Below are 23,265 nucleotides of genomic sequence, written 5' to 3' on the forward strand. Positions count from 1 at the left end.
TGCAGGTGCTGGACTATCGGCTTGCCCTGAATGGGGTTGCACTCCCTCTGAAGGAGCAGGTCCGCAGCTTGGGGGTCCACCTGGACTCGCAGCTGCTCCTGGATTCCCAGGTGGCGGCTGTGGCTAGGGGGGCCTTCGCTCAGCTTCGGCTGGTGCGCCAGCTGCGGCCGTACTTGGATCGTGCAGACCTGGCCACGGTGATCCATGCCTCAGTGACATCGAGATTAGATTACTGTAACGCACTCTATGTGGGGCTGCCCTTGAAGACGGTTCGGAAATTGCAACTAGTGCAGAATGCGGCGGCCCGTGTGGTTACTGGAGGTAGGCGGTTCGACCCTGTCAGTCCGCTTCTCCAGCGGCTGCACTGGCTGCCCATTCGTTTCCGGGCCCAATTCAAGATGCTGGTATTGACCTTTAAAGCCCTATACTGCTCTGGACCAGGGTATCTTAGAGACCGCCTGCTCCCGTACAATCCGGCTCGCCCTCTCAGGTCATCAGAGAAGGCCTTTTTACAAGTGCCGCCGCCTAGGGAGGTACGTGGGGCGGCTGCAAGAAATAGGGCCTTCTCAGTAGTGGCACCAACGCTATGGAACTCCCTTCCCCTTGACTTAAGAATGGCTCCCTCTCTTGAGACCTTTCGGCAAGGCCTGAAGACCCTTCTGTTTAAACAGGCCTTCTGAGTTCTTGGCCTTTTAACATTTTTTAACATCTTTTAATATTTTTTTTACAGGCCTGATTCTTTTATGACTTGCTGCTGCTCTATGCTCTTTTTACCTATTTTTACTCTGACTGCTGTTTTTAGTATGTGTTAATATGTTTTTATTTGCTTTTAAATTGTTTTTAATATGTTGTAAGCCGCCTTGAGTCCCTTCGGGGAGAAAGGCGGGGTAGAAATAAAGTTATTATTATTATTATTATTATTTATATACCGCCTTTCTTGGTCGTCAGTTTTCTCCTCAGACTTTAATCCAAGGCGGTTTACACAGGCAGGCCGTTTTAAACTCCCATAGGGATTTTTACAATTGAATAGTTCTAGTCTTTCATAGAACTCCTCGTTCCAGCTGGATTTCTTCCTGGTCTGGCCTCTCTGTGGCCCTTCGCTTCCCACGCTCCACTTGATGGCAACTCCTCTCTGCCACCTAGGGTCAGCACATCAGTATATCAGCGTGTCCTCAGTTCTCAGGTACTTCCAGTTGTTTCAAACTGGCAGCCTCAGATCTTCAGGCATACAAGGCTGCAGCTCTACCAACTGAGCCAGACCTCCTGCCTTTGCCTCCTGCCAGACCAGTGCCACAGCATTGCTTCCCTGGGCACCAAAAGCCCTGGGTTCACTTCTGAGAGGGCCTTTTAATATATATTTTTTTAATTTTTGCTCTTTTTTTTTGCCACATTTCTGTGGGCAGTGATGACTTTAGCTATGCTTAAAACACTAATAAATGTCTTCAGTCATTTCCTGGCACATTCTAATCAGTGGTGACCAGCACAAGTTGGTCACTGGGAATATTATCAGTGCCTCAAGTGCTACTGAAGCTGCTGCTTTGCACAGAGCAGTGGTTCAAAAAATTCAAAGGAAAAACGTTGGTGCTACTCTGCCAGGACTTCAGTCCCACATTGCGTGTGATGATCAAATGTTTAATGTATTAACTTTAAAGTAGAATATTTACTTATCTGACAGTCTTAACATGATGATTATCATTTTAATAATTTCAAGTTTGATATCTGGTAACGTGGAAGTGAATGGTATAGTCACACAATGGCATCAAAGTAGTTATTACTATTTGGAGATCAACATTTCAAATTATGGTATGGAGGTATGGCATTTATACTATAAGTGCTGTGCCCTTGGAGGCATTCTCAAACAAAGATAGATTTGCCAACTACAAAAATTCTGACACCTAGGGTTGAGTGTCTGTATGTATACACAGAGTATGAATTGAATGCTTCTTTTCTTATCTAGGGTGTACATAGTAGAATCAGACATCTCAACCTGTCTTTCTTAGGCAGTTGACCCTACAGATGCTATACTTCTAGTTTGGCTTTGGGTGAAAACTGGTAATTGCTTGACTGAGTAGGTGCATTCAAGTTCTACTCCAAGCTGCCTGGTTCACTAGAACAGCACTTGAAAGACTTGTGATGTGCAGCCACACATAATACATCCTGCAGAATGAGATCAGTGCGGTCTGGGCCTCCCAGGCAAGGACAAGTTTTGCTTGAACCCCACAGCATTATTCCTGAGTACAGTGCTATCCTGTCTCCCATAGCATAATGGAAACCATTTAAGGAAAAATGTAAAGGGATGCATTTCAACAATGCACCCTAACAATGCGTTAGGGTGGAGGCTAAACATTCTTCCTGCCCTGTTTGGCCCCAGCTGTTGTTAACAGAGTGTGCTCCTTTCACTGTAGCTGCGTTCCATTTCTTAGTCATGATAAAAAATGGAGAACTGCTGTGGATACCTGGTTTTGAAAATTATGTAATAGATAGAAGATGCCTTGAGATTTTATGGACAAGCAGTATAAATATTTTAAATAAATATGACTCATTGTGGCCTGAACAAGCAACAAAGTTTATTTTTTCATTCAGGAGGGACCTTAGCTCAGTAGTAGAGCACATGCTTTGTATGAAGGCATATCCAGGTTCAGTTTCCCTTATTGTGAAAGGGATTGTGGGTACCATGGTTTGGAGAGACCTTGCTTAGGATGTTGGAGTCAGACCTAATATGACTGACTTTCGTAGTGGGCAGTATTAGTCTAGGACGGTGGATCAGTGTCTAATATAGAAGGCTGTTTCATATCTTCATAGTAGTGTCAAGCATTGGTGAGAGATGTTTCAATCTCTGTTTTTCAACGACAAATTCCTGCTCTTACCCTTGAAAAGGCTCAAAAATACAAAGTATTCTTTCCTACATGTCATAGAAATATCACTTACAGATCCACACAGGGTATTAATTTTTTTTCTTTGTTAGAACTCCTGTGCCTTTAACAGTTGTCCGATACACAAATATTTAGTATACAGGTCCAGCCTTGTTATACACTGATTTTTTTTACACGGATTTGACTCAGCACTAATAGCCCCTGCAAATGAGAAGGAATGTGCTGATATCTGGAGAAGGGAAAAAATGCACCCTTTTAAAATCACAGTTTCAAAAACTGCTTTTTATTGTTGCAGAGAGACAGTCATACAAGTGATTACAGGTATAACCTAAGTATCCACAGATTTTTCTGTCTCAAATCTGATGAGAAGGGCCCTTTAAATTAAAGGAAAACAGTTGTTTAATGATGCCAGAGAGGGCAACCTGCTGCCAATCCATCAATCATTCTCTCTGCAGGCTTCACTTTTCCCTTCTCCCTGAGCATGTGAAAGAAGGCTAAATGGCAGTGATTATCACCTTCTCCATTCTTTCCCCCTTGCTGGGGCTCCTGGTGAAGGGAGGGATTGCTGCTTCCTAGTGAAGCCTAAGCTCCTGGAGAGAGACTGTCTCTGTGTGTGTTACAAAGGTCAGGAAGGCTGTTTTTTAAATAATCAGAGCAGAGACTTTGTTTTTTAAATTGATTTGCTGTGGTGCGTTTTTTGCCATCCATATGAGTTCTTGGAATGGAACCCTCACGAATAATGAGACTCAACCTGTATAAAAGTTTTCCATTCTTAATCATTGCAAGTCCGGCAACTCATAAGGTACAGGAGCCATGTCAGAAAGCTGGTTAGCGAGAATCTCAGAATATGTGCAGTGAATGTAACTGGATTTTACCTTTGCATCAAACAGTCCTATAATATCAACTCTCATCCTCACTTGATGAGATTTAATGTTTAATGTTAAAATTAATGTTTTAATTCTCTGATTTGATGTTTTCTACTTACTTTTGTGATACACTGTACTTTTATTATGGAGCTTAGTAAGCTGCCTAGGGCATGCATTTTGGCAAGGGAAAGGCAGGATATAGGTTTTTCAAATTAAAACTTAAAGTAAGTCAGTAAACTTGGCCAATGTATTATGGCTGCTGTTTCCTGCAAGGATTCAGTGCAGTGGTGGAGAGGTCTTCATGTTCTCTAGATATACCTGCCACATTTTCAGTGTTTCATATTCTGATCTCCACTGAAGTATGCAGGTTGTTTTCAAACTGTGGTCCACACAGAAGAGTACTGTATGACCAAAGACGTTAAAGTTTCTTTGTGTTAAGATTTATTTTTCTCTCTCTGTTTTTCTCTGGGAACTGACAGTGGGTGTCACCTATGGAATGTGTTTCATGTGGTATGAGGAATTGTTATTGGGATATGGACATGCAGTAAAACATTTTTACTGAGTGTTTTATGGTAAAATTACTTGGGATGTTGGAAAATGAAACCAAAGGGAGTGCTTGGACACTATTTGCTCTGCTTGAAGCTGTGTTGTCCTGAGGAAAGGGTTTTGTAAGCTTTTTTTAAAAAGAGCAATGAGGTTCATTTGAATCTCTAAAATCGAGATAAGTGAAATTAATTTTGAAAAATTAGTAAAATCAAAGTGACTTATTCCCAGGGAAACATGCATAGTTTTACAACCTAAGTCTTAAGTTCTGCTGATCAAGGTAATTACTTCCAAGATTAAGAGTCCATTCGTATCCCTCCTCCTCCACCGATGCAGTGGCACAAAAATAGCTACTGCTGCATTCTGTAGGAGTGGCTGTTGCAGAGGGCTGCTCTGGGTAAGGGAACAATCATTTCCTTACCTGAGGTAAACCTCTGAGGCATAGCAGGGTCTACTTGGACCTGCACTAGCTAAATACTTGGGCCAGGTCTGAGTGGACCTGCATTGTGGAATTGGGTTCAGGAAGGAAGTTAGGATTTGGTGGCCGCCACTGCTGCCGAACCCACCCCCTTCCCGGATCCGATCCACCTCAGAATGGAATCTGGTCTTTCCACTGGTGCTTCAGCAGTGTATGGCTTTGTGATGCTGAAGTGCTTTTTACAACTGGCACTGACTGCTTTACGGCAGTCAGCACCAGTGGAAGAGGTGCACCAAATCTCCCAGCCTGGATAGGATTGGGCCATGAGCTTCACTAGCTAAAAGAATGTGAGGGAAAAAGTTTCTTTGACGCATCAGATTTCACTTAGCATGTGTAAATTGCATGATTTATCTATGTACAGCCGAATCTTGTTAACTATAACTGTCTCTTAATGTTTTGCACTAAAAATAATAGCATTGGTTTTGTTTTGCTTTTGTTTTCATGTTCAGTTTCTACATACACATTTTTTACCACATTTAACATTTATCTTCTATTTGAGAGTACTGTAGTTACTGCTGTACATATTTGAATATAAGCAATGCAAGAACAGTGACCTGTTATCCCTGGTCTTTTTCATATAGTCAAGTCCTAGAGGTTAAGATGTATTTACTGACCAGCTTGAATAATAGCCATTTATAGTCCTAGTCTCCATTATTTGATCTCTGCATTTTTATCATCTAGTTTTATGCTGCTGTATTAGTTTTTAAATGCCTGACAGATCTGCTCACCAAAAATGGCTTGTAAATTGCAACCTAAGAATGTTCTTTTAAGGTTCTTAATGGCATAATCCTGTGTATAACTACTCAGAAGTAAGGTCCATTAAATTTAATGGAACCTGTCCCCAGGAAAGTGTTATAGGGTTGTAGCCTTATTAAAAGGCATCAAAATAGAATGTAATGTGTTAATAAATATAGACATAAACCCAGGAAATTATAGCATCTCTTTTAAGATTATTTTGATAGCACTGCTAACATTCTGTACTAGGATCTTTGCTGTGCTTACTGTTTAAATACCATTTCTAGGCTACTTCCAGCTTTCAGAAAATGGGTTACAGAAATATTTTCTAATAATGGAGGGGGGAATCTTAGTAAGTAGATATTTATTACAATGGAGAATTTATAAGCACATAATCAATTTTTCATAAATGTCCTTTCCACTACCTATGCCAGTGATGCTGAAATTTGTAAACTAATTCTAATCTGTACATACTACTAAATAGAATGTTTATATGAAAGATGCAACTGAGATGTATTATGTTATATGTTATCTAGCTTGACTGAATTCTGTGGACTCTATAATCTCACTATTTTTAATGTTTCATATGTGATTACAACAGTATTTTCTTTGTTTCCTGCATGCCTCTCAGTCTCATGCAGTCTTGAAGGCATAGGTAATGAAAAAATATGGTCTAAATTGAGCATTTGTGCTGTGTAACCCGTTTTAGAAATCTATTTTACCATTTTAAATTGGCTTTTTATTTTGCATGTTCATACTTAATCACACTGGGAAATGGAAAGCTGTTTGCTTTTGAATGGTGTTCTTTGGCACTGTGTGATCAATGCATGTACTAATGATTTCCTTTTATTTTTCTTCTTTCCTACTTTTCTACTTTTCCCATCTTTCCATGTTTTGCACTGCTGTCTCCATACTTTCTTCTAAATTTCTTTGCTTACTGTAGCAGCCCTTGCCTTTTCTCTTGCAGCAACAGCCCAGGCTCCAAGGATTATCACGGGGCCTGCGCCTGTTCTCCCACCAGCTGCCCTGCGTACCCCTACGCCAGCTGGCCCTACCATAATGCCTTTGATCAGACAAATACAGACCGCTGTCATGCCAAATGGAACTCCTCACCCAACTGCTGCAATAGTTCCCCAAGGACCTGAAGCTGGTTTAATTTACACACCTTATGAGTATCCCTACACACTGGCACCTGCTACATCAATTCTTGAGTATCCTATTGAACCCAGTGGTGTATTAGGTAAGTTTCTCCCAAAGAATTGGCTGTTAATTATCAGGTGATATATTTCATACTTGGTTGTATGACTGACAGATTAAGACTTCATTTGGAAGGTGTACAGCTCTTATACTGAAAATAGAAAGATGATACAAGCAAACATACGTATATTGTGTAATCCTAAACTCTTTGAAAGCACTGTTTTGTTTTTTGTTTTTTTGCTGTAGAAGAACCTGAAATTGTCACCCCAATGAAGATTATTTATTACAAAGCATTGGGAATTTTGATAATTTTTTTCTCCTTGTTGCTTATTTAAGATTCTCTTCCTCTGTTTGCTTTTCTTTGGATAAAAAAAAGCCACCATATAAAATGTAATGCAGACTTTTAGAAGAAAGGCAGTTCCCAATTTATGGTGGAGGGGGTAGGTTCCTGAGAAATCCCTTGTATATGAAAAATTGCAAATGAGGAGTTACTTTCCTGCAAAGAATAATGGGATCAGCATGGTTTAAGGGAAGGGTTACAGGCACTCACGTTAATGAATGGCAATTACGGAGTGAGGCTATGGGGAGTGAGGTTGATGTCTCACTTATCTGGGCAATCAGGTTTGGTTCTTGGGGTTAGGGGTGTCATATGCATGGTTCTTAAACCCCAAGAATGAATGTCCTGCTCCCAGCTCCACCGCTCCTTGAAGCTGTGAAACTCCCATGCTCTTACTTGAATCTTATATCCAGCTCCTGTGACCTCTCACTGCTGGAGCTGACTTCACCACCGCATGGAGTCAGATCTTTCTCCAGCCTCTTCTGGCTGGCTGATAGGCAGGCAGGCTTGAATTGACTTGAATTCCAGTTCCATTCCACTACCTGACTGCCAGACAGATGAGATTGGGGAAAAAATTCCCAAGAAAGAGAGGTGTGGCACTGCAGCCAGGGTATGGAAAACTAAGTGAAATCTCCTCAGGATTCAAGTAGTACCATGGGAGAAGGGGTGGGGGAAGTGGGAAACTCATTCTTGGGTTTAAGAACAACATACACAAAATGTCCACCCCCAGCACCAAATCGCCTTACTTTAAAATAAAATTCTGCTTAAAATAAAATTCTTGCTTTTTTAATCATTTTAAAAACGAGCCTAATCAAATTGCACTTCTGATATTTTTCAGTCATGCTATTTTGAAAATGGGTAAAATAAGATCATGCAGATCTAGAGTTAACAGTATTTTGTTTTGAACATAAGCATAGTTTTCTAGATTTCATGGAAGTAGGGACACTGCAGCAATTACCAAATTATGTAACAAGAGCATGAGAGGGACAAAAATTTCCTAGTAAAATTAAGCCACCATGCTGGATGCATTCACTGCTTTCTGGAGCAGAGGGGGCCCATTCAGCATTGAGCCATCCACTCTTCCAGTACATAGGAAGCAGCACCCAAAGTTTGTTGTGATTGATTACACAGGCCTACAAAATTGAGGGTCAGAAAAGTTTTTCCCAAACTTTATGGTGGTTTGATATGTATTTGGGGTGCCGATTCCAAAAATGGCACCCGTTTTGCCCTATCACGTCTAGTTTTGGAGATATAGTATAGCCTCATTAGTGAATGGTTCAAGCAACTTCCTCATGAGGAAGCCATGGTGTAGGCTTCCTCATGAGGAAGCTACTTGAACCATTTGCTAAAGAGGCTATGCCATGTCTCCAAAACTAGATGTGATAGGGCAAAATGGAAGCCATTTTTGGAATCGGCACCCCAAATATACCCAGGAATTGGTGTAACGTTTAAGGAAGCAAAATGTGTGTTGGCCTGTGTTATCAATGAAGTGTGCCTCATCTGTTAATCTCAAAAAGTTGTGTTCTGGGTATCAGCAGTTCAGGAAATGCTAGTGTCATTATACCAATGGATATAAGCGAAATAAAAAACATAGAATCCAGAAATGGCAGTAGGATGTTACAATTTGAAACATTATTGACACCTTGTTTTACAGAGAGGAGGATTGAAAAGCCTGTCATTCCTGATACTTTGATCCATTGCCTTGCTGGATGAAGCCTAGAATATATCAGCATTTATATCAGTAGTCAATATGAATATTGTAATACAGTGTGTGTTTTCACAAGTTATTCCCATTTCTTTATAGGAAATGTATATGATTTTGATACTGTATTACGATGATCTATGGGATTTTGTTCATAAAATTTGCTCATTAGTTGTTACTAATTTTCATAGACACTAAGAGCATGAAGCAACCACAGCTGAGCACTTAAGTCCCATAACTGTTTTACTCTTCAACTGAAATCAGTGGAACTTGAGCAATCAGCATTGTTTTTAGTGAAGACTGGATTTTAATCAAACAAAAGAAATAAAATGGCAGTGCTCTGTTAAAGAGTCTGTTATGTCTGTGTACGTGAGCTTCCATTTTTCATGGTGGTTCATGTTCAGGAAAGACCCTGCTGTTATGTTCATGCTTTCATTTTTTGATGTGTTTTACTACTTTTGTTGACCTGATTAGAATTTAATTACAAGTCTTCATATGAATAGCCCTTATTTTAAATTAATGACATTGGAATGTTTTGGACCTCTGCTATGGTAACTTTTTTCCTGTAGTCTTGTACTTTTCCTTCAAGTCCTTTCTTCCAGGATGCACGTAATCAGAAAGATTACTACTAATCTAAATATCCCTGAAGTCACCAGTATCGCATCTCTTCATGTGATGTCTTCCCAATCCCAAGATTAGATTTATGTTCATATTTTACCACATCCCATGAATAACATGTTGTAAATGCAGCATTTCCATAACTGCTGTTACATCCCATCCTAAATGCTTCTTAGCTTCACCTTTGGACCAGACCATGGTCATAATGTTCATAATTACTGATGTCTTTGAACAACTAAATAGTTAACACACAAAACGATATCCAAACACACAAAATAATAGCCAAACATCCCATCCATTCAGTTAAAAGTATCACAGTACAGTATGGAAATAGCCTAATGATTTTGGATCTGACATTAATAGAGTAATTTTTCCAATATACACTAATTTTAATTAACTTCTGGAGTTGTGCGAAGCTACTAATTGTGATGTGTGTTTCATCTCCTAAGTAATGAAATTCAGAATAGTTAAGCTAATCCAAAATTTTGTAGTTGCTGTATTGCACACAGTTGTGCTGCTGGTGAGCACTGGCTTCTCTTTTGGTTGTAACATCAGTCAGGCCATGTTCACAATGGGGAGTAAGTGTCTGCAGAACTGACTCCAACATTGAAGCAAATGGGCAGCTTTTGTATATAGGAATTCCACATGTTCATTGGGGCTCCTCAGCACAATAAGGAATTACTAGATTGTAGCAAATAGTGTGATTAAATTACCAGTGTGCTAATGGTATGACATTAGAAATTAGTCACATTGATTTAAGTGGCACATAACAGATTTGTGTGCCAACACTGGTTTTTATGGTGAAGTACTTGGATAGTTGAAAGTTTCCAGAGGAGTGATCGAGTAAAGTATGTGATAATATAAAGGGAGGATTGACAATAACATCAAATCTTAGTTGACTAATTTTAAATTCCCTTCCTTTTATCTTTAGGTATGGCTTTCCCAACGAAAGGCTAAGAATTCAAGAACGGTCTTAACTGAACCCTCATCAGAGCTGACTTTAACAAATGCTTAGTTTTCAGCAGCCTTGAAAAAGCGTAGCCTAGCAGTCAGTGACTTACTTGCACTTTTTTGCACATAGAAATAAAAATGTTATTAATTTGGTGTAGCTTGTACTATGACAAACTAGCTGTGATTTATGAGTGTATGGTAGTATACTGACTGCTATGTATTCTGTACTATTTGCTTTACTAATCACCTAATTCATTGCAGTTCACAGTTATTGACTTAGTTTTAAACCACAGTCTGTAGTTTTGAGGGAATTGCTTTAAAACTTCGTTTAAATGGCAAAAACTGGAAGTTTTAAGATTAGTGAAAAATCTTCAGTATTAAAAATGACATTATTTAAGATAGTCCTGCTGCAAGGAAGGCACTTCAGTGAATATGTGACTAGTAAAGCTCAAATGTGCTTGGGTCTAATAGATTTCATGAAATACTGTAATCTTGAGTTTGTAAATGAATGGATAATGCAGGTTAAGGCCCGGATGTTTAAAATAAATGCAATATTAATCTGCACAGGTATATTCCATATAGTAAGGTTAAAATTTGAAACTACTGTGCCTTAACTTGTTGCTTTCTTAAAATGATGTTTTCTAGAAAGTGATTGTTTTAAATCCATTTTGATAAACCTGCTGTTAATGTTTTTTCAAATGTTTTCTAACTGTCTTGGTAATTGCAATTTAACTAGGTGCGGTGGCTACTAAAGTTCGAAGGCACGATATGCGTGTCCATCCTTACCAAAGGATTGTGACCGCAGACCGAGGTTAGTTTAGTTCTGCAGTTCTTGCTTGTAAGAAATGCTTTGGGTGTACATGAAATTTGCAACACCACAGCTGGTTAACCAAATACTATTTTGACCATTCTATTGATGTATTACATTAAATTGAAACAGTAATAATTTTTAAATCTCTGGAAAAATATAACTACTGTACCCTTTCCATCTATATGAAATATATAAACTTCAGTGTATCAGTATAAGATGCTATAACTTCCCTATGTAAGTTGTATGTAAGACTATGTATATTTCTAGCAGGACACAAAGCATTTAGTGTTGCATTACTAGTTGACCCTCCCATGTGACTTCTTTTTAGTTGGAAATATCAGGTTGGTGTTGCAAAATAAAATGAATGGATGAGTGCTTAATGAGATAGAAGTATTTGCTTTCTGTGTATTTAAGGAGAAAGCCGAAGATTTAGTTTCCTCTTTGCTGGTAAATAGTTTGTGTGCTATAGTTTGATCAGCTTTCCCAGAAAAAGATCCTCCTCTAAATTTGGCAAAGAATTATGAAAAATATATCAAAAATTGGTTAGGGTTTTTGTTGGCAAAGATTGTTTTAAGTTCCATGAAAATGAATTTTTACCATTATTATTTGCTACTAAAATGCATTTCCTGAATGTTGGTGTTCTGGTTAGCAAGGACAACTTCTTTTGGATTCTGGTTGATATAGTGAACGAATGGAAAATAAATCTTCACTTTCTCCTTTACATGAAATGTAACTTATCATTTTTAAAAATCTGGACCCTTTTGAAAAACTTTATCTTCTTGTGGAAAGTGAGCTTTCGGTTTATTGACATTGAGCACACTACAAGAGGTAGTGATTGTTCACATTTGTTCAGGAGCATTTCTCCCAGTACTTTTGGAAGTTATTTGGTTTGTGAGTTTGGCAAGTGTCTGTGCCGTCCATTTCTATATGAATGCTCCTTCCCTACCTCACAGGGGTGTTGTGGGGATCAGCTCATCTTGTACAATTTTGAAATGCAAACTAGAATGGATTTGCTAAATTGTATCTTGGAGTTCAAGATTTTTCTCCAGACTTGGTGTTGCACTAAAGTATGTTCAGGTGATGAATATTTTATCCTAATGTGAGACTTAGAATGCAACATGCCACCCCAAAGCCCTTTATGTACATTTTGCTAATTCTTGTCCTCACACCTGTTAAGCCTGGACTAGCTGTGCAGTGGTAGATTCCTCAGGTGGCTTAGTAGATTTTACCACTTAAGACTGTGGGGAGTGGTGTCATATTCTTGTAATGCGCTCTGTTGGGGGGGGGGGGAGAGATCCTGCATATAAATAGGAAAGAGGCTTCTGACCCAGCACAGTTCCTGCTATGCTAGTTTCTAAGTGCAGGCAGTGTTTGGTTGTGTGTCCTTACATGAGAAACATTCAAACATATCTAAAGTGGTAAAATCCATTCTGCTACCTTAGGACATAATATCTAATTCTGCTGCATATGTAACTCAGACCTTAGAAACATTCCAAACTAGAAAAGCATATTAATGGTAGATTTTGGCACATTTTGGAAATGTTACAGTATACTCTCAAAAGTACCAGGCTGCATCCTAGTCGTCATAGGGAGAAGGAAGTTTGTATAAGCAAACTTGCCCAGCCCTTCCTTCCTATAGCAGCCCTCTAAGGGTCTCTAGGGAACAGAGTGTGATGTAGAAGGAAGGAGAGAATTGCACTCATAGTATGGTTTCAAATTCTTTCCATGCATAGAGCTCTGCTTTGGTGAGAGGGTGCTATGAGGGGGCGAGCCATTGCCAAACTTACTTCCACATGTGGTGGTTAGGATACAAGCTATAGCTTTCTTAAAGAAGCATTTTATTTTTATCATTTTTGCTATTCCAAGTCTGCTTTGGAAAATATTCTCCCATCTCTTCTCCTTACATATAATGAGGAAGCAATGCCTTCCACTTCAATCATCTCTAGATGGCCACATGAATATAATATTTCAATAGGTTGTATATATGTAAAATCAGTACACATAAGCCCAAATTGCTTGGTCTGTTTCCAGATTTTTCTTTGGGGGAAAGGGTGTAGAAGAATGGACCTACATGACTTGGGCTTATACACATTGGATTTCCTGTGTGGGCATCCTATTCAAATGTTATACCCATATCTGAATGTTTGGGGTGATGGAGATGGGACTGTCATAACAGCTAGGTAGGATGGGATGGCACTATTGCACATCCTCCACCCAAGAAAAAAAATAGGAGAGAGTGCTGTTCAACTGGACCACAGACTTTTCTTGTTTATGCAGCTGGAAAGACATTGACAGCTGGATCTTGTTAATAGAGAGGTTGTCATCTGCTTTTGTTGATCATTGGTTTTGGCAGGCATTGGAAAATATTTTGGAGTCTTGCTTGGTCTGTGTTTTGCTTCAAATAACTTGTGGCAGTTGTAAGCAACCAGATTTGTGATTTTATTTGTAATAGTTTTGGAAGAGATGTAGCACTTACAATTGTTTTAGGAGTAGTCCTTAAGTGCCTTTTCAGTGAGAATTAAATAATGGTCATCATATTTGAGAGAGTAACAACTTGTATAATTTTTCTCCTTCAGTTATTAACTAATTGCACAGGTTTTATCTAATGGTGCTATGTGATTCAGCATTATGTGCTTAGTGAATGAGATAGATAATTTCAGATTTCTTTAAGATCTACAGTTTTCTTTGTGTGTTACTTTGAGCAGTAGATTTGAGTGCTATGTCTTTCTCATACAATTCTTATGCTGTCTTGGTATTTAATGAAAGTGTATTTAATAACAAGTGTACAAACAACTTCTGAGTTAGGAGTTTAACATTATTCTCTTTACCTGTGTTAGATTTCAGTTTAGTTGTCCATTACTAATATTAGTTAAAACACAATGTCAGTAAACCGAATTGCTTTGTTTTCATAAGAAAAAGCTGTAAGCAGAATATGGATTCATTGGGTTTATGGTTATAAACTTTTAGAATTATTGTATTCTACTATTATATTCTCTCATTAAGCAAGCTTTTATTCTTAATGTTGGGTTACATGTAAACATTGCATTTAAAGCAAGAGCCCCCCAATATGTCATTGTTCATTCTCTGAATTTTAGAACTGAAGAGTTCTGTAGTACAATACTTAGTTTATTTTTGCCAAGGAAATGGCCCCGCTACATGAATAATACAAAACTGAATTTGATTAATGTAACAAAGAGACTGACTGATCTAATTGTAATAAACTATAAATGGTGTTGCACAGTTGACAAACCTGTGTGTACTGTAGAAGGTCAGGGACTTGGCAGAGGATGTATCACAGGTGTACTGGTATCTTAAGATAACTTGCATTGATTTTATATTTCACGAGAAATGGCAATGCTAAGACTATAACTGAATGTTTTTTTTTTCCTCAAAGCCAATTGTCACATAATTTATATATAAACATTGTAATACCATTTTAATCAAAATTATAGTAAGTACCAAGAATGCTTTAAGATTCCGGATATCTAGTATACATTTTAAAGGTGGCTAGATTGTGCCACATTAAATATTTATTTTTATTTTTTGATTTTTTTTTTTACAATATTTTTTAACTTAAACCCCACTTTTCAACATTAAAAAAAAATCAGGGAACATAAGGTATCATTTAAGTTACAGCAGTAATGTTTAGTGTTCATGAACTGTAGCCTAAATGATAGACCTTAGAAACAATTTAACATGTGATGGTAAATCCACCCCATAATGTAGGTCATTAAAAGTGTGCTATCTGTGAACATTGCACCTACTGATTTCATTTTACGAAATGGCACAAAACTGACTTTGCACTGAATACCTTTCTCACTTTCATCTCCTCTGCTTTAGTCAATGGCAACAGTACAAATATTCTTATCAAACCTCAGAATTTATTAGAGATGATTAAGCTGTTGAATGAGTCTTAAAAATTTGTACTACTGTAAAGTGGACCAAGTTGTTGAAGGAGAATGTGAGAGTCATTAAAGAAGGAACAGCTCAAGAACATTGGGAATGATAACTTTCCACTTGAGAACTTTTTTTATGTTTTACTGTAATTTTTTGTGTGTTTTGGAAAAGAAAATAGTATTTACAGGTGGCTTCTTTTAAAATATAAAAATATAAAGCAGGAATGTATATGAAATGTCAGATTTTATTGTATTTGCAGAGTATTAGCTTTTAAAATAAAGACCTGTTTGTAGTTTTTAAAATGCCTTATTAGTATCAATTAGATTTCCTCTATTTTTGATGTAACTAGAGCATTTTCAGCATAGAATTTAAAATGGCAGGACTTTTACAGTGTTTACATTCAAGTGCATTTTCTTAGTGTCCTATATGTGTAAAATAGCATTTTCAACAGGAAAATGCTGGCTAGAACATTTGGCCTTTTCCTGGTTCCCATGATGATGCCTACACTTCTAGATGACGATTTAGTATTGCTTTGTATCATGAAGCCAAGAAATTAAGTGTTGTTTGTAAATAGAATCATTGAAAAGCAATAAAATTTATTGAACAAAAAACCTTGTTTGGCCCACAGTTTATGTGAAACCAAATTGTTCATGACCAATCAAATTCTGTAGATTCATTTCTTTTAACAACCAGTTATTAATAATCACATTCATCATTACTAGTTGCTTTGATGCTTGCACATGGGAGAATACTAATGCTTAATAGCAGTCAGATACTGATGATGGGGCACTGACTGTTCTAAATTCTTTTACCAAGTTCCAAAAACTGTTCATTGTTTTTGTTTTTTGTTTTTTCTTTCATCGACTGCTACTAACCATTAGTTATATTTTATTTCTATTTTTTCTTGTTAACCAGTTTTGTGGGAGTGGGCTTCTCCTTCATATGTTCAAATCATGATACAAGGCTGTCATGATTTTTATTGCATTCTGTAGATGATGTCGAGCAGTATGTCAGAATTAAACATGCTTGTTTTTATTAGTTGTGATTAGTTTTCATGTTGTCATTAAGCCGTCACTAGCTGAAACTAATCTCTTCTCTATCTTTCTTTCTTTTTTGTTTTGTTTTTGTTTCTAACCACCCAGCCGCCACCGGCAACTAACCTATGACCTTCTGACCTCTGAACTCTTCACCCAATGATGACCTGACCATGCCTGCCTGCTGATCAGTTAACTGGTAATCGCCTTTGCTTGCCTGTCTTCAGTGCAGCGAGCTGAGGCACTTGTCCGTTCGTCTTACCATCTAACAAAAGACAAAGAATTTGTTGTCCTCCAACTCAGCTTTTTTTTCCCTGTTTGGGTGAAAGTGGTTCTAGAACCTGCACTGAATAGTAGTAAAGCAATAAGGTCCAATTCATCCCTCCGCACTGATCATCTTTTAGTGTCCTGCCCTAAATGAATGCTAAGAAGGGCCTCACTTAAGAGATGGAGGCAGATGCCCCTTAACTCCCTGATGGCAGAGGCAGTTACTGTGAGACTTCTAGGAATCTTTTTCTTCTCATAAAGAAGTCAAAGCTCTCTTTGAATGTACTGTGTGATGATGCATCATGCATGAACCTTTGGTCAGGGATGTCATTGGTGAAGGGATTCCTAAAAGTATTCAAAATTTGACATGCAGTCACTACCAATGCCCTCAAAGGGCAGAAGATGCAGCCTTTTTTATATTACCTGCCAAATTGGGTGTTTTTATGGAAAAAAAAGTGCCATGAAAGATAGGTTACTGAATTTTTGAACTACATCAATGCATAAACAAAGCAGCAACACTAGTTAAGCTAAACCTGAGATACAGTTCCTTTTACTATACATCAGTTTCCTTAAAGATTACATGAATACAAGGTACATGCATTATGTGTCACATTACTGGGCAAACTGTTCAAATATTTTTTTAAACCTCCCTGTATAGAGAAAATTCATTAAGGATGTAAAAGCCATGCTTGCCTATTTGCTGTATACATGTAATGAAATTGTAGATAAAGTGTAGTGCATTGAAACAAATTGAAAAAAGTAGATACTTTTACTATACAAGGGTGCTGGTGCAGAAAAAATATATTTTTGGAAATGTAGCATTTTATACTTTCAAGTGTTATAAAAAAGAAAAAAGAACAAAGAAACCCTTTATTTCATTAAATGATTTTTTCTGGTGGTTGTCGAGAAACAAAAGACCAAAAGAGCCTTTTTGTCTTTCTTTTATTTTTTAAGTATTGGAATAAGTCTAAAGAAAAGAAAGTGCCTTATTTTCTTCATGGTCATTTAGTCAGATGTCTCGTATAATCAGCAAGTTAATGCTCAGACAGCAAGTTAATGCATGCCACTCAGTCGCCCAGTATGTGAATAGAAGCTGTAAGGAAAGACAAATGAGTTGACCATTTAAATTACCTGGTTTTTGCCATAGAAGGATGCAAGTTTGCCAGATCTTAAACTGTGAAATAGAATTGTTCCACCAACAGCCAACCGCAATATTTTTGTAACTTGTTCCCTCTTCAGTTGTAGACAGTATATTTTTATAATACTTGCTCAGCCTTAAACCAAAGGGTTTTAAAATGCAGTCTCATCCTAAATCAGAGTATTAAATGACAGTGTTCATATAGTAGCAAGTGTGACTCCCCCACCCTGATAGGTTGTGTTGTCTCTACTTCAAATGGAGACATTGGAAGGTACAGCAGAACTTGTACTAGCTACAGAAGAATTTTATGATTACCTTTTACATTCAGGCAACCTATCTTTGAACATGTTTTAGATTTTTGCGTGTTACATCTACAATGCCAAATAGTGTAAACAGTGCATAATTCTCATCGGACTCCTTCTTGATGAATGTTAACTGCTGGTTGAGCTTTACTGGGAAAAGTATCAGTTAATCATCTTGAAAGTTCAGCTATGCTTCAGTTTTAATGTCAAGAAAAGATTTTGTAGCTGGGCTAGTTGTGATAAATTCTTTACGCACAAAGGGTAGATTACAAAAATGATGAGCAAGTAGTGATACACTAATGGCCTAGAACCAGATTTGGCAAAGATCAGGTGATGATTTGCCCCCTCCATTGTGTCAACTTATTGTTCTCCTAAAACCCTTCACAGCTTCCAAATTAAAGGTCAATCGTGAGTTAGGAAAGAGGGCTTACTTTTTAAGCACCTGCATGGTGACTTGTCTAACATTGTGTCTCACCTGGAAAAAAAAGTATCAGTTTATTTACTATGCAATAAACATTCATCCTTTTGTAGTCAGCTAGCTTTTCTTTTATCCTGCCACCAGCTTTGTCTTCCTGTTACACATAGGGTTTTTTGATTTGACTTTCAGTATATGCTGTGCCATTTTGATTTTTGTTTGGTTGAATAAACTTGCGACACTCAAACATTTTGAAGAGAGAATTGCTAAAACATTACCAGTATTTGATCCAGTTTCATCTCAACTATGATAAACCTGGACACTTTAGATGCTGATCAAAGGTCTCTTCTTGGGAGAAGTGTGACTTGTAAAAGTAATGTTTGTTCTGAAAAAGTTTGAAGACTTAGTTGACAACATTTTGGATCAACTTAAAGCATGACTTTTGAAATCTCTGAATGCCTTGGTTCTCAGTATTATCACTCTTTATTGAATTTTTCTTTATTAAAATATGTAGTTTAAGACTTTTTCTGACAGTATTATGTAATTTTTTTTTAGAGTGGGTATATGGGAGTGTCGCTTGTATGTAACCGTACAGATGACATGTATTTGTCTATTCTTTATCTTAGTTTGATGCTATGTATGTACCATAACCAACCTATTGCCTATGAGAAACATGTAAGATAATGTATTTACAGCCATTGTTACAAGTTTATAATGTATTTTTCTATCTTGTTTTATATGTATGTTATATAACATTCGGAAGAATTTTTTTCCTGATTGAGAAAAGGATAAAAAATGCAAAACCCACAATTTTGATAACTGAAAATTGCCAATTGTTTTGCAGTACTTTATTATTATATCGGGAGTGTTGTCTTTCTTGGGCTTTTAGTTAGCTACTGGATTGAATACATTAGACATATTTGGGTTTTAGTTGGGTTTTTACATAGCTTGCATTTTAATTCTTTGGTTCTTTGCTGTTTCTATTAACTCATAGCATTATTTTAATAAATGTTATAATACCAACCTACTAACTCTGGACTATGTTAGTTTATTAACCATTACATGTTTAATTAAAATAAACAAAGAAAGACAGAAGAATGTAAAGTCTTGAGTTATTGGACTAACCCTGAAGAACGTGACCACAGATAACACAACGTGACTTGTTTTATGTTGTTTGTTTGGCTGACATTCTGCACACTACTATTAAATTGGCTTTGGTCATTCTGGCCTCTTATCTTGGGGGGATAGATGCCAGTAGAGTTGGGAACAAGTAGCATTATTGGAGGCATTCTTCTTGTAGAGTCTTGCCACTTGCCTTTCAGCATCTGCATTACTAATTCCACACTTTCCTTCTCTGAAATAATCACTGTCCGCTCACAGCAAAAAGGGCAAAGGTACCAAATCCATTGGTAAATCATATGATATGCCCAGAAAACCAGTTTGATTCTTTGTTGAGCCATTATGAAGTTGCATACAAATTCAGTGTAATTTGAAACTCATTGATTAAAGTCAGGATTCAACATCTCAAACTATAACTCTCCTATACAGATTTCTAAATATACCTGAAGCAAAACATAATTCAACTAGCAGAATTTGCAGGTCACCAACATGTACTTCAAAATTATTTCATGGGGATCATGAAGGCATTTAAGCTGCAATCCTCAAGCCATGCAATTCTCAGGTAATTTCACTGACTTTAATCAGACTACTCCATAATAAGCAGTTTGAACATAGTAGCTTAACAGCGTTTAGGACTGCAAGCTACTTTTATCTACTGTGGTGTCTGAACATTTAGCTCAGGGCAGTACAAACTGTGTAAAGTCAAAATATGTTTTGTAATTGTAAATATACACAATAAGCTCATAGAATAGTAGCCATTTTCAAGAAGAGGTCTACAGTTACCTGGGACGCTTATTCCTGTGAATGGCTGTTGCGGCATAGGTGCAGAGATGCTGTGTAGTTTAAAACAAAAAGCCACTTTAATAATAATAATAATAATAATAACTTTATTTCTACCCCGCCTTTCTCCCCGAAGGGACTCAAGGCGGCTTACAACATATTAAAAACAATTTAAAAGCAAATAAAAACATATTAACACATACTAAAAACAGCAGTCAGAGTAAAAATAGGTAAAAAGAGCATAGAGCAGCAGCAAGTCATAAAAGAATCAGGCCTGTAAAAAAAAATATTAAAAGATGTAAAAAATGTTAAAAGGCCAAGAACTCAGAAGGCCTGTTTAAACAGAAGGGTCTTCAGGCCTTGCCGAAAGGTCTCAAGAGAGGGAGCCATTCTTAAGTCAAGGGGAAGGGAGTTCCATAGCGTTGGTGCCACTACTGAGAAGGCCCTATTTCTTGCAGCCGCCCCACGTACCTCCCTAGGCGGCGGCACTTGTAAAAAGGCCTTCTCTGATGACCTGAGAGGGCGAGCCGGATTGTACGGGAGCAGGCGATCTCTAAGATACCCTGGTCCAGAGCAGTATAGGGCTTTAAAGGTCAATACCAGCATCTTGAATTGGGCCCGGAAACGAATGGGCAGCCAGTGCAGCCGCTGGAGAAGCGGACTGACAGGGTCGAACCGCCTACCTCCAGTAACCACACGGGCCGCCGCATTCTGCACTAGTTGCAATTTCTAGTTTGCTTTCCTGAAACTTATTTTATATAGAAACATATACTCCATATGTTTCCAAGTTATGACTACTGTCTTCATATAAATGACTTGTAACTGAGTAATTGCGTTTATCAAAATTTTGCCCTCTTTCAAACATATTAGATATCTTGGAACCATAAGAATTCTTAAAAAATGGTTTTCCCATTATTTGTAAAGTGGGGCTGGGGAGAAGAATGCTGTCACGAAGCAAGGCATATGGGTACATCTTATAACTAAAAAAACTGCCACTCGAAACTATATATAATTACTATTTATATGCCTCTCCAACAAAAATTTATGCCACAACTCCAGTGTTAAATCAGTCATGGATTAGATGGAAATTAGAATAAGGCAAATTCCTATATTCGTCAAAGATTCTATGATATTCATAGCTGGACAAGTAAAACAGAAATGATTGAAATTGGTAGGAGGTTATATGTGTTGAATGTTCTCTAGAGAACACTCAATATTTGTGATTATTGATAAACGTGCCCTAGTAATTTTACTCATAGCATTAAATGTATTTAAACTTGATGAATCACTTCAGTATCATAAATATGTTATTATCATTGGGGGGGGGGAGCCTAACTTTAGTGCTTTAGCGCTCCATGGATAAAAGGAGAATTGCTGCCTTGGAAGGACCATTTCTAGGATTGCTGCTGTTCTTTGCTTCATAGAATGAACATACCAATTCAGCAATGGGGTACCCTAGTGTGAAATGTTAGGATTCAACTCAGCATGCTTTGAGAGTTAGTGGGTTTTACATGTGAGAGGTCTATGGTAAATGATTATTTGAAATCATAAGCAGTATTAGTTAAAATTTGTAGAATATAAATGACTGTTTTAAATAAAAACTTTCTCATAATATGGCAAGATCCAAACCTTCCTATGCACAAGTAGAAACTGCTTCTGTGTGCACATATTGGAGGAAGAATAGTACTTTCTTATAACTTATGGGGAGGGCAGCTTTAGCAACTGGAAAAAGGAATTGATCCAAGACCCAAAAAGTTCTAGCAGACACTCCTATGGATGATTACTGAAAACAAAGTCACTATATGATCAATGGGTCTTACTCCCAGATATTAGAGTTTTAAGCAAACTAGTCACCACTTTTTGAAGAAATATTTGTTTTAAGCCTTCATTTTCAAATGGTAACTTTTAGCTGGACATAGAGGGAACCACAGAAGTAATTTATATGAAATGTAAATTGAAAATAGACAGCTACCCAAAAATCATCACAGAATATGTATAAAGTTATAGACAAAGATTTCTGAATTGGCATGTTGTATAGAATAAAGATAGGTCTACTGCTTTCAGAACGTTTCTAGAATACAAATTGTACTTGGGGTTCCTATCTTTATTTTTTATGTAGCGTTTAATTATAAAAAGTGAACACAATTGTTAGTTAAATATTTTCTGCGGAAATCAATGTTGAATCAAACTGGTTAACAAAAAAATGGTGCTCCTGGTTTTATACTGCCAGCTGACTGACTGCAGGTGTAAAGATCCTGCCTTACAAGTGGGTATTTGAGAAGCAGCAGGTGGTTTGCTTGCAGTATTCACTTCTTGGTGTCAGTTTTGTTGGTGGTTGACTACTAATTGCATCAGGAAAAATTACTCCTAGGACAAAAATTTTGCTTCTGGAGAGTTTATGACTAGAGAAGGATTTTTAAAATATATAAATATTCTTTTGAGTTGTATTGTGACAAAATGTTGGAGTCATTTAAAGTTTTTGTTTGTGCAACACAATGTGTGTTAGGAAAAAATAGATGTTGCCCAAACATGTAAGTAAAAAAAATCATGCCTGTACATGATGTGCAATAAACGAACTGGAAAAGTTAAATGCGCTTTATCCTCAGAAGCCAATAGACAGCTTCCAAAGCTGCCATTACTTTTATATTTTGAAAAGTCAAATTTTATTCTGTATCTAAGTGTATGGCAGAATAAAGAATGTACATTTTGCACTCTTTAACTGTCATTAGTGATTTTAACACCCTAAGAAATTCCAAATTCTTTCATCTGGTTACTTAATCGACTCTTGTTGTAAAATATTTGTTTAAATGGCTTGTGTTGGTACTAGGGGGCATGTAATGTATGCATCCAGGAAAAGAGTTAATGTGGAAGTATTCCTCAAATTAAGCAGGAAGCCAGGAAAAGCAAATTCAGTATATAATGAAATATTTGTGTTTCACATAGTGAATAAAAGAAAATTTTGTAGTTGCTTTTAAAGTAACAAAACTTCTATGACTGGTGCATATTGGGAGTACCAGAAATGCAGAAATTTTGTTCATTTGTGACATGCTTCAAGAGCATTTAACATCTTTCATAAATGAAGGTCTTTGTTTTTGAATGTATTCATTTCTATTCCATCTTTTCAAATGTTGAAGGAATTTGCATTTTTGAAGTGGCTATAGCACTTGGTGTGTGTTGCTAGAGAATCCTGTCCTGACCACTT

The 23,265-nt window shown here is 37.3% G+C and overlaps 1 protein-coding gene across 8 annotated transcripts in view; it reads left to right on the top strand.

The window, feature by feature from the left end:
* Positions 1–22,777, top strand: part of QKI (QKI, KH domain containing RNA binding) — a 169,084-nt gene extending 146,307 nt beyond the window's left edge. The window contains exons 6-9 of one of the 8 annotated variants that reach the window (XM_066616310.1): positions 6,097–6,150; positions 6,463–6,735; positions 11,037–11,111; positions 16,151–22,777. In XM_066616310.1, the coding sequence (XP_066472407.1) occupies positions 6,097–6,150; positions 6,463–6,735; positions 11,037–11,111; positions 16,151–16,167 (419 nt within the window). In that variant the 3' untranslated portion in view covers positions 16,168–22,777. Of the gene's footprint in view, positions 1–6,096; positions 6,151–6,438; positions 6,736–10,280; positions 11,126–16,150 lie in introns of those variants that run through there. The other 7 variants (XM_066616320.1, XM_066616356.1, XM_066616329.1 and 4 more) reach the window with 7 other exon arrangements.
* The last annotated feature ends 488 nt before the right edge of the window (positions 22,778–23,265 follow it).

Source organism: Tiliqua scincoides, chromosome 1 (assembly GCF_035046505.1).
Source record: "Tiliqua scincoides isolate rTilSci1 chromosome 1, rTilSci1.hap2, whole genome shotgun sequence".
Classification (NCBI taxonomy): domain Eukaryota; kingdom Metazoa; phylum Chordata; class Lepidosauria; order Squamata; family Scincidae; genus Tiliqua; species Tiliqua scincoides.